A 17,470-nucleotide genomic window follows, 5' to 3' on the forward strand; every position below is an offset into this window, starting at 1 on the left:
TGCTACTCCCTCCCATGCTCTTGTCCTCTCACTAACCCCTGACTTTACTCCCAAGACATTCCCAAACCACTCTTCCCCTTTACCCTTAAGCTTCATTTCACTCAGAGCCAAAACATCCATATATATGTGTGTGTGTGTGAGAATCAGAAGGGGAGGGAACAAGGGAATGCAAAAGACCAAACTGGAGATGAAAGGATGGAGTCAAAAATATTTTGAGTCTTTGGGGTTTGAATATGGAGGAGGGTGAAAGGCATGCATGGGATGGTGTAAATTGGGATGATTTGGTATATCAGGGGTGATGTGCTGTAACTGAAAGGAACAAGGGCATATGAAGGAGATGGGGAAACCATGGAAAGATCTAAGGGCCTGGTTGTAGATGGCAGGATGTGTTTTGGTGCTTTACATATGGCAGCTCAAGAATGACGGTGAGCAAATATGGCCTTTTCTTCATCTATTCTTGGCACTACCTCATTAATGCAGGAAACAGCAAACAAGTATGAAGACAAGAGGTTATTGTGTGTGTGAAAATCATATTCGGCAAGGATGGATCATTGGGAAGACATTCTCATTAAAGAACTCACTCCAAAGGGGTCTACATTTCCCAGCTCCTCAAAGTAATGCAGGCTTAGGCTGCTGAAGCCTTTAGAAAGGTCCTCAGCAACACCAGGTCTCTCACTGAAACTGGTCCTGGGGTGATTATAAACAAAAATACACACTCATTTTCTTCTTTGCATTACATAAGTCTAACATCACCATTGTGAAACTTAAAATAAGACCTTATGAAAAGCATCTACAAGAAGGCAGCTTGATACTGATGATTAAAAAACTCACCTTAGCCACACGTATAATTTCTGGTATGCAGAGGTAAGCATCAACAGGTGGAAGGCCTTGTCCAATAATATATGACTCATCTGCCTTTTGTCTGTGCATATGCATTTTATCCTGCTCACTGTAAACAGCAACAGATCTGATGCCCAGTTCTGTGCATGCTCGGAAGACTCGAATTGCAATTTCACCTGCAAAGAGATCTTAACATTAGCAACTTGTACTTAATAAATTTTTAGGAGGAATTTTGTCTCATACTGATCGTTTCTTTTGACGACAGTCATAATGCAGCTCTCTTTATGGCTTTCTTCTTAAATTCCAAACTAACCATCAAACAATACTATGATCCTATTTCTCTGACCCCCACCCCACCTTCTTTTTCCTTTACTTATATCTAGCTCTATCATTTCTGGCCTTTCTGAATAAACTAAACTAAGCTGCTACGTCCAAACAAACAGACAGACATGCACCATATAAACTTAGTTCAAGTTAGTGGCCATGGTGTGAATGAACTCACAATACACTTTCTAATAATTCAGTAAAATACAAATTTCTGATGCAGTATCATGTAAAGTAAGTATGACAGCACGGAAAAGTGGTCAGATGCCTTATGCATAAAAAAAGGTTAGGTGCCTGATGACTGGGTGAAGGTAGTAACTGTTTCATAGTATAAATGAGACAGAAGTAAATGATTGCATAAGAATAAAAGAAAGGCCCTGTTATAAGTTACTCCAATGTTAGTTGCTTTGACATACAGTACAAGTTCTTGATAAATCATATAATATAACTCAGGAACTATAGCTTATATCAGGTGGCACTCACTGTGATGACAAATATTATTGCTCCATGACACTACAATCAGTAGCAGTAGCCTAACCCAGCTTTGCCATCTGTCAATGCATGTACCTGTTTGGACTGACTTTTTGGAGTTAATTATCATTAAAAACTTATCAAAACCATAGAATAAAGAGTGGGAAATGCTCAGTAAGTGACAGTTGTGCCTTTTTTGTTAAGAAAAAGAGGAACATGATTAATCTACAAATCAAATCAGATGTTTGAAAGCACTTTGATAAAGCTAGACCTGATTATTATTTAACAGCAGAAAGGAACAGTCTTATTCATCAAGCAAGATATAAGGTTACTGCTATACATCAACCCTGATGTTACAGCATACTCTAATCATATGCACTTTCTCTTGAGAAGCAGAAATAGACCATGGTAACCAGGCTTACTTTACCAGGTTGAGAAAATTGGAGCAAATCATTACATTTCAAATACCCACCCTAAAAGTACCTATGACATAAATGATGAAATGTGTAAAACAAATTTTTCATTCACCTACTGTATCCTATAACAGCCCCAGTACGGTAAAGTGATACAAATAATTACAATATAAGTTATACCTCTTCATAATATTCCCTGTAACTTACCTCTATTAGCAACTAGGACTGATCTGATTGGCTGATATTCTACACTAGAAGAGGAATGAGCCTGCTGCATGTAATGCATAGCCTGGGACAGAGCAAGACGAGGATGAATTCCATGGTGTCTTACAGTAGCCCTGATGAGGGCAAGATGTGGTCCAAGCATCCTGATTTTGTTGGGTTGAGATCTGTTCAAATTTCCAAAGATCTTTACATTATGCAAAGCAAAACACAACAGTCAACGTGAACACAATACAAAAAGCAGAACAATTTGCATGATTTACATTTAAATATCAATATTTTTCTAATACTTTTTGCCATTTCCCACCTTAGCATGGTATATATCAAGAATATGAAAAAGTCTTATCTGCTTCAATCCAATTTCTAGCTGTCATGTATGTAATATACCAACAGCAGACCACACTATCCACAATCAAGCTCCTAAGACTATCCCTCAGTTTCCCCTGACCACTTCAAATGCCCTCATTCAGCCCACTAACATCAAACTACCCATACATACCAAATTGACCTATTTCATTTAACTCCATGTATGCCTCTCACCCTCATGAATGTTAAGCCACAATACTGAAACTCAAAGCCTCGCCTTTCATTTCCCTTTTGGTCTCCACCTTCCCCTTGCTCCCTCCACTTCTGACATATATATCATTCTAATCAATCTTTCTTTGCTTATCTCCTCTATATGTCTCAATCATTTTAGCACATCATGGTCAGGTTTCTCTATCAGATTATGCTTACTACCACACCTTGCTCTTATAATCAACCCATCTCACTCTACATATTATCCTTACGCAGTTCATTTCCAAAACACCTATTCTCATACATTCTTTTGAATTCAAGGCCTAAGAAACATTTGAAAAAAAAGAAAAAAAGAAACTGTTAGGACTGCTGTACCTTGAAACATACCTATCTTTTCCCTATCAGACAAAGAGTTCTCCAAAACACTCTTCAATGCACCCTGATCTAAACCCTACTCTCCCACTCTATGACTCTCTTCATTCCCCATGATTCCATCCACTGCCATGTTCACTATAAGGTACCTAAAGCATTCCACTTCCTCCATATTCAAACCATCCTATCTCAACCACACCCCCTACAACTCACAGCCTTACTTTTGTTCACATTCATTAAATCTTCTTTTGCACACTCAAACTCAAACACCAAATCTTGGCACTTCTCTCCAAATAAATCATACAATTAACTTTAAATGGCAAGCATAATTCAGAAATTCCAACACACATTCCTTACTCTCTAAAAACCTCACTGCTTGTAACAGCTTTCCTCCCACACCATATAATCATTGCAGCTTCCACAAGGTATCTCTATCAACCTTATCATACATTTCCTCATATCCATAAAAGCCACATACATATCCTGCTCTTTCTCTACCTATTTCTTGCAAAGATTACGAAAAGTAAACACCTGGTTTATACATCCTCTGCCACTCCTAAAATTACAATGGTCCTTGCCAGTCTCATGCTCTTTGCATCACACTACCCTCTCAGTCACAACTCTCCCATACAACTTATAATGTACATCTAACACATTCTTTATTTATTTATTCTATCATACTTGATTGCCATTTCCTGCATCAGCAAGGTAGTGCCAGGAAACAGATTTATACCTCTATAATTTGAGCATTCACTACAGTTCCCATTATAATGGAACTATACATACATTACACCGGTCCTCAGGCACCTCACCTTGAGCCATACATACACCGAAAATCCTGACTAACCAAACAACAGTACTATCATTCACTTTCTTGATAAATTCAATCTCATCCATTCCAGCTACTTTGCCACAATTCATCTCATGCAAGGCTTTCCCCACCTCTTCTCTTTTCATTAAATCATATGTAATGACTCTCTCACCCTATACACCTCCACCTCCTAGATAGCCCACAACTGTCACTATCATCTAACACATCCAACAGTCTTTTAAAATACTAAATACATCTCCTCAGTCCTCTCCCATGGCTGTTACCACTTCCCTATCTATTCTCCTAATTGATGCCTCCATTTGTTTACCTGTTTTCCCCCACATCATTCACTTAATCTTAAAACATCATCTCTTCCACCCTGAATTCTGACAATACTTTTTCACCCCATCTTCTCCTTTACTCCCAGCAACTTTCTCTTGTACATCTCCCAATCACTTGCAGTCCTTATCTGCAAGAAGTGAGCTCGCTCACACACACTTTTATTTTCTCTTTTACTTGCACTTATGTACACAATGTTTCCATAAATACCTTCCATTCCTTATTCACTACCCTAGTTTCATTTACTCTCACCTTATGCCATTCTTTCCTTAATTTCTCTCTGCACCTCCACACATGGGCCTCTTTTCCAAGCCACTTTTCCAAAAGCCACTACCATTCAAATTTTTCACACATGGGGCCCTATGAATGTAAAACTTCCACCCTGTGCAGTACAAATAAGTAATTACAAATAAGTAATCATCTCAGCTAAGAAGTGATCAGGCATCTCAACGGCTGTCCCCTTCAGCACATTCACATTCAACCGTCTCTCCCTGCACAAATATTAATTAGTACATAATCAAACACTAACCATTCACACATGTATACTATGTATACTATCTTTAAACTAAGTATTCAAACTGCCAGTACTTTTTTAGCATCAAACTTGATAAGCTGTTCACCATTTTCATTTACACCTCAGAGCCCATGCACCTCAATCATACCCTTAACTACCACATCCCTCTTTTATATTCAAATCTCCCAATACTAATATTTGATCTCTTACATAAAAAAATTCTTACACACCAATTCTGCTTATCTATCTATATCACTGAAACCTGTTCCCTTCTGGAGCTCCCACAAGGGGGTGGCCATGGCAATAATCTCTCCATAACTAATGAAGCCCAGTGCCATTCCTTAGCCTTTAATGCCTCATCCTTAACAGGCCACTGTTAAGTAGAGCCTAGTGCAGTGTTTACAGACGCTCCTAACGAAAGTTCCGACTGACTACTACCTAATGTTTCTACATGCTACTACCATATATTGTTCCTACCATTTTGCCAAAAGGCAGGGCTAGCACATAGTACTCACTGAAGGAAATCTAGAGTTACGAAGAACGAGCTGTGCGAATTATGTGTCGTCAAGTGTGTGCAACAGGGAGAGAAATTTTGTATGTTTGTGGACAAAATGCCAGCAGTCCACATGCAGGTGAGGCAGAAAGAAAAGACAGTTTCCTGAGTCAGAAGAGTGCAACTTGACAGCTAGTGAAGTGCTGGTTCACTATGCAGCTATCACTAACCCTCCTGAAACCCAGGTGGGTAGTATTGGTAAACCAATTCAGTTCTACACAAGCACTTGCTTCTTCCCTACTTGTCTCAATACCAGGTTTATATATACAGACAATCACCCACCTCTCATAATTCATTCTTATTCTCATCCACATCAATCTGGAACCCACTTCCTCGCAATTATCACATTTCCTTAACTCCTCCAGCAGATGTGCCACCCCTTCTTATGCTCTCATCCTCAGTGACCCAAGACTTTACTCCTAAGACATTCTCAAACCATTCTCTCCCCTGAACCTTGAGCTTAGTTTCACTTAGAGCCAGAACAACCAAGATCCTCTCCTCACACATACTACCTTCCTCACACCTCCTTTAATCCTGGTTATATCTACAAACATTCACAAAACCTAGCCTGAGCCTTTGAGGAGTATGAGCACTTAGTTTGGCTGCTCCTCCTGTTTCACTTCTACAACTGAAATGCAAGAAGGGGAATGTTTCTGGTTGCCTGTTCTTCCTGACAACTTAGTTCATTCAACAATATCTGTATTTTCCATGGGGTCATTGTTAATACATGACTATAAAGTGGACAGATGAATTACTGTTTATGGGAGCGTTGGGGTACTATGCAGAGGAGAATTTTTTCCCAAGTCTTCTTTGCTCTTTCCTAAGAATATCAACTGATGTCAGCTGCAGTTTAAGGGTTTAACCATGCAATCAACAGTGGTGTGTAATAAATACTATTAGCAATACAAATGAAAACATTTCTTAAAATGATGATTATGTAGTGGTGCATTGGAATCCTTGAAACAATAAAAGTTATGTTCATGGAAGGACATTAACCAATTAAAAGTTAAAAGAAATTTGTAATTACAACTGGCAGAAAAAGAAGTCAAAAACGTATTTGTATCAAGTAAGGGGATGACTGACAGGGGTCCAAGCCACAGGCAGACAAATTCATTACTTACCAAAGTGGTGATCCAAAGCGCAGATTAACTCCACCAGATGAATTTGACAACTTAAGCTTTTCTTAAGACTGTGACAGACACCAGTATCATCAGCCTTCTTTAAATATTTGAATTTTCCACTCCCAAAAACCTGTAACAGGGATGATAATTACTGATGTAATATGATATATGGTATAAACGAGTATAATAAGTTTAGTATATCATGCTATAAATCCTTGATCTTGCTTGCACAGTGTTCTCAATTCTCTCTAACGTTTTTATTCCCACTTGTTTCACTGATGATATGATGCAGCAGGATTCAATTTTGCTTCTTAAACAGACATATAAAATTTTTATGATTAGCTCTGTTGCTCATGGAAGTTATCATGAGAATGTATCACACATATGACTTAATTGTGCTATCTTATCAAAAGAGAGAGAGAGAGAGAGAGAGAGAGAGAGAGAGAGAGAGAGAGAGAGAGAGAGAGAGAGAGAGAGAGAGAGAGAGTTCTGTTGACTCAATTTTTTGTGACGAGCAATAAAGACGTTAATTTTGGAAAAAAATAAAGACTTCAGCCAGAAGCTACCATTACATCAACCCATGAGTGGTTACTCTTAAATCTCTTACCCACTTGTTGCCTATGCATATGTTTCCATTTGATGCTTATCCCTACATTGTTGCCCACGAGTGGTTACCTTACCCTTACATCTGCTATCCATTTGTGGGTACCCTTACATCAGCTACCCACTATTGGTTATCTTTACATCTGCTGCCCACCAGTGGTTATCCTTACCTGTTACCCACAACTGGCTGCCTGTACATCTGCTTTCCACTAATGGTTACGTTACATCTGCTGCGCACAGGTGGTTGCCCTTACATATGCTACCCACTAGTGGTTACCCTCACATCTGCTACCCTCTAATGGTTACCCTTACATCTGCTACCCACAAGTGTTACCCTTACAACTGCTACCCACTAGTGGTTACCAATACATCTGCTGCTCACTAATGGTTAACCTTACATCTGCTACCCACTAATGGTTACCCTTACATCTGGTGTTACCCTTACATATGCTGCCCACTGGTGGTTACCCTTACATCTGCTACCCACTACTGATTACCCTTACATCAGCTATCCACTAAAGGTTACCCTTACAACTGCTACCTACTAGTGGTTACCCTTACAACTGCTACCCACTAGTGGTTAGTCTTACATATGGTACCCACTAGTGGAATCCTTTGCATCTGCTACCCACTAGAGGTATCCCTGGCATCTACAACCCACTAATGGTTACCCTTACATCTACTGCCCACTAATAGTTATCCTTACATCTGCTACCCACTAACGGTTACCCTTACATCTGTTGCCTACTGGTGGTCATCCTTACATCAGCTACCAACTAATGGTTACCCTTCTATCTGCTACCCACTAGTGGTTACATCTACCACTGTCAATTCTTTCCTATTGATCTCAGTGGCTGGAGCGTCTCAAGGAGCACCAACCATATTCTTCAAAATCGCTGCACCACCAAAATGCGGATCATCCCAACTCAATCGATGTTCTCCCTTCGGATAACAATAGTTCTTTCGCTTTCTAGATCATTAATTAAATTCTCTCGAGGTAATGTTTCTCTCCTTAAACAATGGGACAATCTCAGCTTCATCGTTCATCACAATAACTTGTTCGGCCGGACTTTCAGAGTCCCAGCTTCATCCTTTCTTCCGATGATGTCATTTTGGCATCTGTCTACCTCTGAATCCAGTCTCCGACGCGGCGATTTAATCATCAAATTAACGCGGGTGGTTAAAAAGAAAATCAATGACTCCATACCAAAATGCTTGTGACTTGGGCTAACTTTTGACCATCGTGATTTTCGTCTACTTGATGAAGGCTTATTCAGTCGGGAAATACGTAATATGTTGTGCAGGTCAGGGCGAGTCCAGTATTCGTAATGTCCACACAATCCCTGCACGTACATCCATGGACCATTATACGCAAGGTAAACATGGGTTTCAAGAGCAAGTCTACACCACTTGAAGACTGTAGTTAAGAAGCTCTCTTCCTGGCACCAAGAGAGTCTTGAGGACGAGGACTGCGGCACCAGGAGAGCGTGAGGACTAGGCCTGCGACACCAGAAGAACCGTGAGGACAAGGACTGCGATATCAGAAGAGCCGTGAGGAGGAGGAGACTTATGACACCAGAAGAGCCGTGAGGAGGAGGTCAGCGCTATCAGAAGAGCCGGGAGGACGAGGACTGCGACCCCAAGAGAGCCGGTTATGATCACTACGCCAGGGAAGCCGTGTAGGCAAACGTGACTCGGACCCTAACAGGAAGGTGATCACCCCTTTAACCCAGCTGTGTGGGCGGCACTAGGCCAGCCAACACCACCCGCCACCCACTCTACCGTAACCCAGCTGTTAGGCCGGCAGTGGGCCACCCATCGGCCACACAATCCAACAATAGCCACAAAGCCGAACAATGATAAATAATGCAGACGCAAATACAAGAGACACACGGGAGATAACAGATAAGATTAAAGTAACACATACGAGAGAGATTTCCTTAACACTGGAATACGCTTGAACCACAAGCAAGGTGACGACACATACATTCTCATATGTAAAGAGGAAGAGGCGAGACGACATTTAGTATGAGACACTGACATGGTATAGTATGTAGACCACGGTGGTTCCTGTCATACCTGAATTTGACTGCAATGTGACCACAAAAGTCAACACTATCTATTTCATAATCTATATTTAACTTGTTTGTAAAGAGTTCCCGGCTTAATGGTCAACCAGTAGCAGGCAGTCATACTATCCAAAAACATATACATACAGTTTACTGCAAGGTCGATAGCGGGTAAAAACAATAGTTACTTTCATTGAAAAAAATCATTTCAGGATCAACTCTTTTTTAAGTATTTCATATCTGTATTATTACTTTTACACGAGTACATTTTCGGAGAAAACTTTCGTTCACTTAGATACTTTATTTTCAGATATTCTGTTATTTGCATGATGGGTAGCTGAATAAAACACAACGTTTTGCGTTGACATAATGCAGTTCCGGTATACGCTGACATGTTACATTTCTGATATACGCTGACATATTACAGCTTCGTTATACGTTGACACATTACCGCTCCGTTATGCGTTGATACATCTCCGTAATAAGATGACACATTATAGTTCCGATATACGCTAACATATTACAGCTCCGTGATACACAGGAAAAATTAAAACTCCACTTTACGTTGCCAATGCCGCTCCAATGTACGTTGACACATTACCACTCCATGATACGTTGCCAATGCCGCTCCAATGTACGCTAACACATTACCACTCCATTATACGTTGCCCATTGTCGCTCCATTGTACGTTGACACATTACCACTCCATTATACGTTGCCCATGTCGTTCCATTGTACGTTGACACTAATATTACCACTCCATTATACGTTACCCATGCCGCTCCATTGTACGTTGACACATTACCACCCCATTATACGATGACACACTGCTGCTCGGTTACAAGCTGACATATTACAATACCGTTACTCAAGTGTAACATACCAACAAGATAATCATCTTCCCTCTCACCAACAAGTGACGTCCGGAGAAAATAACAAAGTAAACGTTCATTTCCTCTTTATTTGTAGCTTAGTCAAAAGCTGTAAGTGATGTGGCTGTGTTGTCTGTTTATGTTAACTCAGAACTTGAGTGAATGAAATCTACGGCTAATCTGCTTTAAGATAGTATTGCTACATTGTCACTTACCATCACTGCCCCTGTTGTACTTCATTAACCTTACATTGAATATTCTTTCAACAGTACATCAATATAATTATATATATTCCTTCAATAGTATATCTATACATCCATATATATTCCTTCAACAATACAAGTCCTTCCCATCCCCCAACACAGGTCTTCAGTGGCCTCTCATTAATATCAATATCAAATTTGGTGTTGCAGCAAATAAAAGAGTAACATCCTTCATAAAATCAATGCATGTCTTTATAGAAAGATCTTTTTTACTAATTCTAGAGACGTAATTACAATTTACCTAATGAAGGTAATTAGTGACGGGTTCTCAAAGATATATCGGTTCTTGACACTAAACCCAGCCACTGGAGGACACATTTAACAAATGAATTAAGCAACTTTTACGTTTCCCACGAACAGTGTCTCACTACCCTGGTCTATAGTCTACCAGCCCTCAGAACAAGAGCCTGCTGCACCAGGAGAGCCGTGAGGACAAGGATATTTGCACCAAGAATGCCATGAGGACAAAGTCTGCAGCATCATGAGTGCCGTGAGGACAAGGACTGTAGCACCAGTAAAGCCGTGAGGACAATTGCAGTACCAGGAGAACCGTGAGGACAAGGACCAGGAGAGCTGTGGTCCACAGATTCAGAAGAAAAGCCTCAGAAGTAGACGTGAGGATCATCCTCTGGGAGCTGGGTTGAGAGGTGGCCCGTCCCGTCAGGCGGGTCGATAACTGGCAAACAAAACGGGAGGTACAACAGTCCAGACTAACGGGGGGATGAATGAACAGTCCAAACAAACGGGGCTGATAACGGTCAGAACAACAGATGGAGGTGCCAACGTCTAGAACCGAGGGAGGGACAACTGATGATGAACGAAATCAGATGGTGAAGCCGGCAAGATACACATCCTGCTCCACGTTCATCTGAGCAGAGGCTGAGTGGACACGTCCTGAGCCATGCACAGCTCCCCTGCAACTGAGGAATGTGTCCCGAGTCATGTGCAGCTCTTCACCTGGGACATCCAGGTGCCTCCGCTGTCTCGTCTCGAAGCCGAGGCCAAAGGTGATCCCGAGATAAGCGATAAAGGACAACCCGCAGTGTTCAGAAACCATTATCTTATCTACCCGGCCCTCCTCTGCCACTCATCTCCTCACCATGCGATGAGGTGACCACCACTGAGAGAACCAGTGGGGACAAACAAGAGAATCAGTGACCACTAGCGAGGCATGAACCAATGTCTACCACTGGGGAGAGCCAGTGAGTGGCTGGAGATGGACGGGTGGAGGGCGACGTTGACAGTGGTTCTAAACCATTTAATGTATTACTCCTTGTGTTCCCTGGACGGCCGGCCAACCAGCCTGACAACAGCAGTTTCACAACACCTCATCCCAACGTCACAACTCATCACAAGGAGCACTACGGTGCTACAGGAGTGCCCCTGTGATAAGGCTCATAATCAAGCCCCTCTAATTACTATCTCCACCTCTTGACTCAATGAATATACTTGGCATTACTATGTCATCCACTCTATCTTGGAAACCCGACATTAAAATAGCTTCTAAGATACTGGGTGTCCTGTTTAGATGTCGGAACTTCTTTTCTTCTGAAGAGTTGCTCCGTTTATGCAAAGGACTGATCCGTCCTTGTATGGAGTACTGCTCTCACATGTGAGGTGGTTCTAGCTCAGCATTCTTACCTGACACTGTTGAGTCGAAAGCGGTTCGACCTATAAACTGTCCCAGGCTAACTTCCAAACTTCACCCGCTTGCCCTACGCCACCATGTTCCCTCTCATATAGGTACTTTTTTGTTTTTTAGCTCCCGAGAGCGGGCTGCTTGTGTGCCCCCTCCACTAGCTAGAGCACGCAATATTAGGCAAGGTGCTGCGTCATATGATGACTGTGTGGTCGTTGACAACACAAGGGTGGGCCGTTCTGATAACTCTTTCTTCCCCTTCACCTCGAAGCTTGGGAACTCTACCCTCTCATATTTTCCCCATTACGTATGACATGGTACATTCTACAGGAGTGTTTTTGCCACTTACAAAATTCGTGAATATTTTTCCTTGTATCTTCTTTTATCTTTTTCATTAACCTTTCTAAATCTAACGAAGAACCGGCCTCGATGTGGACTTTGCCGCGTATCAACGTTAAGAAAAAAAAAAATCAATCGCTTTTCTGAGGCCATTCGGACGATGGACCAGGTACGTCTGACTTGTACAGCTTCGATTTGCTGTCCGCGATTTCATCTCTGTCCGAATTCACTGCAAATGTTATGCGTGAGGCGAAGCGTTGTTTTACGTAAAGCGTGGCAACCCGTTCCTCTTCATCTTCTACTACCGTATCTATTACTGTTATCTGACTAAAATTATGCATGCATTCTTTCGTTCTAAGTTTTCTTCGTTGTGACGATATCACAGCCGTCTCTCCCGACGACAAAGCTGGCGTTTCTGCTTCCCTCTCCTCCTCTCACTCCATCTTGATTGTTATTACAATTCCCTCACCCCTTGACGTGCGCTCCGTTCCCTCATCTTTTGACTCTCCCTATAATCTCATATTCCAGAGCGCACTTCACTCTCGGGACGTAAGGGAAGCGAATGGAGCAAACGACATCTATGCTTGTGTTCTGAGGGCGTGTGCCTCTGAAACTGCACCTGTGCTTGCTCCTTTCTGTCGCTTTAGCTCAAAACTCGAAGCTTTTCCTTCATCTTGGAAGCATGTATTGGTACAGCTTACCCCAAAGCCTTTAAAAACCCTCCTCACATCTTCTTCGGTACCTTGAATGGCTTTCCAAAAGGCAAGATCCATCGGTGACATTCTTTTCATCTCTCAAATTTCGAATCGTATTTCCGGAGAGATTTCATAAACTGAAAGCTGATAAGGTTAGTCATTTGGATCTAATCTCCAAGCCACCCTCTTCTACCTTTCTTCCCTCACTCTATCCTGCGAAGCTGCTTTGCTTGATCAATCATCAGAAGTTTTGCTGGATCAACTTTTCCCCTCTATCTCTATCCACGACACCGCACGTCACCAACACTTCCTCAGCATGTAACCAAATGCACTCACACGCAGACGACTCAAATGTGCATTTTCTCTACTCCTTTCAAATCCTACGTTACTCTCTCTTTTTCGATCTACGTCTCGTCTTGCCATGACTCTGCGAACTCAGGTTTGAACAACCTTTCCCGCTGGGAGAGACTCAGCTAAGTATAACAGCTCTAAACACCCGTGCCTTCGTATCTCTCTTTCTACAACCTCCCACGACTTTCTCATCTCCTCTGAAGACTCTGGGAGGTGCACGGGTCAACAGACTTCGTATGATCGTAAAAACGAACTCACCTTGGAATCCCCACATTGCACGAGTAGCCACGTCTGCCTCACAGAAACAAAGTTGTGCTCACCTGCTGAACACCGTTCAACCGCTGCTCTGATTATACCAAGGATCACTTTCTTCCAGCATGAGGCACTGCCCTCGCATCTGTCGAGGTTCTGGCTCTACCAGTTCACTTGACGGAGTCGAGAGTCCAAAGCAATCCCACTTATCAGCTCTCCCGGACTGACCTCAAAACTTGACCCACTTGCCTCCGCCGCTCGTGGCTTGTAGAGTATGAAGTGATGCAGCTAATGGTTGGGCCACATAACCAACCACTTGCAGTACAAACCGTCACACACAATGACCGAGACTTAACTCGTCTCTCCCGGCTGGTCACATTACACTTCCCCCCCCCCCTCTCCGCACCTTTCTAAGTCCTTCGAAAAACATCCTGAACTTTATTTCTTACAAATTATACGACTTTCTTTCTCTCTCTCTCTCTCTCACTGGGGCTGAGAACCTCACACCGCCGACATACAAGTCTTGGTTGCACTGCTGGTTGTGTCACTGACACACCACGTCATACTCAGCAAACCACTGCGTTACGTCCCTGCAATGTGGCTAGTGGTAACTCGAGGGTGGGCCGCTGTGATTTCTGTTTCATTCCCTCGCCCACATAATCAATAAACGTTTCCTAGTTGACAAAAAAAAAAAAAAAGGACAAAGCATAATAATTATACGTTTCCTATTTGAGCAAATGAGGCTATTTCTTGGTCTGTTCCGTGCGCTACCACCCAAACAACTAAAGTGGCGATATATATTTTTTTTCATACTATTCGCCATTTCCTGCGTTAGCGACATAGCGTTAAGAACAGAGGAATGAGCCTTTGAGGGAATATCCTCACTTGACCCCCCTTCTCTATTCCTTATTTTGGAAAATTAAAAACCAGAGGGGAGGACTTCCAGCCCCCCAGCTCCCTCCCCTTTTAGTCGCCTTCTACAACACGCAGGGAATATGTGGGAAGTATTGTTTCTCCCCTATCCAAAGGGATATATATATATATATATATATCTTTTTCTTTTAAACTATTCGCCATTTCCCGCGTTAGCGAGGTAGCGCTAAGAACAGAGGACTGGGCCTTTTTTGGAATATCCTCAACTGGCCCCCTCTGTTCCTTCTTTTGGAAAATTTAAAAAAAAAGAAACGAGAGGGGAGGATTTCCAGCCCCCCGCTCCCACCCCTTTTAGTCGCCTTCTACGACACGCAGGGAATACGTGGGAAGTATTCTTAATCCCCTATCCCCAGGGATAATATATAATATATATATATATATATATATATATATATATATATATATATATATATATATATATATATATCGCTACCTCGCACACATGAGAGGGGAGGGGGTTGTTATTCCATGTGTGGCGGGGTGGCGATGGGAACAAATAAAGGCAGACAGTATGAATTATGTACATGTGTATATATGTATATGTCCGTGTGTGTATATATATGTGTACATTGAGATGTATAGGTATGTATATTTGCGTGTGTGGACGTGTATGTATATACATGTGTATGTGGGCGGGTTGGGCCATTCTTTCGTCTGTTTCCTTGCGCTACCTCGCTAACGCGGGAGACAGCGACAAAGCAAAATAGTAAAAAAAAAAAAAAAAAAAATAAAAAAAATATATATATATATCATTATTATTATTATTATTATTATTATTATTATTATTATTATTTTGCTTTGTCGCTGTTTCCCGCGTTTGCGAGGTAGCGCAAGGAAACAGACGACAGAAATGGCCCAACCCACCCCCATACACATGTATATACATACACGTCCACACACGCAAATATGCATACCCATACATCTCAATGTACAAATATATATACACACACAGACATATACATATATACACATGCACACAATTCACACTGTCTGTCTTTATTCATTCCCATTGCCACCTCGCCACACATGGAATAACATCCCCCTCCCCCCTTCATGTGTGCGAGGTAGCGCTAGGAAAAGACAACAAAGTCCACATTCGTTCACACTCAGTCTCTAGCTGTCATGCAATAATGCCCAAAACCACAGCTCCCTTTCCACATCCAGGCCCCACACAACTTTCCATGGTTTACCCCACACGCTTCATAAGCCCTGATTCAATCCATTGACAGCACGTCGACCCCCGTATACCACATCGATCCAATTCACTCTATTCCTTGCCCGCCTTTCACCCTCCTGCATGTTCAGGCCCCGATCACTCAAAATCTTTTTCACTCCATCTTTCCACCTCCAATTTGGTCTCCCACTTCTCCTCGTTCCCTCCACCTCCGACACATATATCTTCTTGGTCAATCTTTCCTCACTCATTCTCTCCATGTGCTCAAACCATTTCAAAACACCCTCTTCTGCTCTCTCAACCACGCTCTTTTTATTTCCACACATCTCTCTTACCCTTACATTACTTACTCGATCAAACCACCTCACACCGCATATTGTCCTCAAACATCTCATTTCCAGCACATCCACCCTCCTGCGCACAACTCTATCCATAGCCCACGCCTCGCAACCATACAACATTGTTGGAACCACTATTCCTTCAAACATACCCATTTTTGCTTTCCGAGATAATGTTCTCGACTTCCACACATTCTTCAAGGCTCCCAGGATTTTCGCCCCCTCCCCCACCCTATGATTCACTTCCGCTTCCATGGTTCCATCCGCTGCCAGATCCACTCCCAGATATCTAAAACACTTTACTTCCTCCAGTTTTTCTCCATATATATTTTTCTTTCTTTCTTTTAAACTATTCGCCATTTCCCGCGTTAGCGAGGTAGCGTTAAGAACAGAGGACTGGGCCTTTTTTGGAATATCCTCACCTGGCCCCCCTCTTTTCCTTCTTTTGGAAAATTAAAAAAAAAAATGAGAAGGGAGGATTTCCAGTCCCCCGCTCCCTCCCCTTTTAGTCGCCTTCTACGACACGCAGGGAATACGTGGGAAGTATTCTTAATCCCCTATCCCCTATCCATATATATATATATATATATATATATATATATATATATATATATATATATATATATATATATTAAAACATACTTGGGGAAATTTTGTAATTCTACCAGACAACAGGTTTTGTTTTGTCTTGTTTCCTACGGTGAACAAAACTGGTCCGCGTACTTTCGGACACCTGACACCTGGAGCTGGGAGTGGCAGGTTGTGGGCGAGACGGGAACCAGCCAGCCCAGCCACGCCCCACCCACCCACCCACCCATCACTGGCAACCTCCTGCAAACATTACGTCACTCACCTGGCCCTGCGGAGAGAATCTGCGCAAAGACACACGCAGGCGCGCGCGAAGGACAAGTAAACAAGGACAGCTCAGACGAACGCGCGATGAGTACTAACGACTAGGCTTTCCAGCAAGGTAGGTAGAGGGCGTAGCTCTCACCGCAGGAAAATCTAGGGTTACGAAGAACAGGTCGTGTGAGTTACATGTTGTCAAGTGTTACGTATGAGATAGGGTGACTGTGTGTGTGTGAGGCAAGATAGAATGAAAAGCTACCTGGGTCAGAGATGCGACACTTTGAGAGCCACTGATGTGCTACCTTACTGCACACCCGTCATAGCACTCCCCGATACCCAGGTGGGTAGTACAGGCAGCGTACCTCACCTCCGTGGTCGGCGGCTGCCTACCACCTAATATCTAGAGAGAGAGAGAGAGAGAGAGAGAGAGAGAGAGAGAGAGAGAGAGAGAGAGAGAGAGAGTGAGTGAGTGAGTGAGTGAGTGAGTGAGTGAGAGAGAGAGTGAGACTACAGCGATATTTGGCCATGATGGGAGGTCTAGCGCTCAGAAACAGTAGAAGACAACGAGTGTTAATACTAAAGGAGAGGAAATGACT

At 42.5% G+C, this 17,470-nt stretch overlaps 1 protein-coding gene across 3 annotated transcripts in view; it reads right to left on the bottom strand.

Moving 5' to 3' along the window:
• Positions 1-17,470, bottom strand: part of PCB (Pyruvate carboxylase) — a 437,613-nt gene that overhangs the window by 289,201 nt on the left and 130,942 nt on the right. For 2 of the 3 annotated variants that reach the window (XM_071669755.1, XM_071669754.1), the window contains exons 2-4: positions 6,497-6,626; positions 2,256-2,437; positions 832-1,016 (exon numbers count right to left, since the gene is read on the bottom strand). In XM_071669755.1, coding sequence (XP_071525856.1) covers positions 832-1,016; positions 2,256-2,415 — 345 coding nt within the window. In that variant the 5' untranslated portion in view covers positions 2,416-2,437; positions 6,497-6,626. Of the gene's footprint in view, positions 1-831; positions 1,017-2,255; positions 2,438-6,496; positions 6,627-16,878; positions 17,031-17,470 lie in introns of those variants that run through there. The other variant, XM_071669756.1, reaches the window with a different exon arrangement.

This window comes from Panulirus ornatus, chromosome 14, assembly GCF_036320965.1.
Source record: "Panulirus ornatus isolate Po-2019 chromosome 14, ASM3632096v1, whole genome shotgun sequence".
Lineage (NCBI taxonomy): Eukaryota > Metazoa > Arthropoda > Malacostraca > Decapoda > Palinuridae > Panulirus > Panulirus ornatus.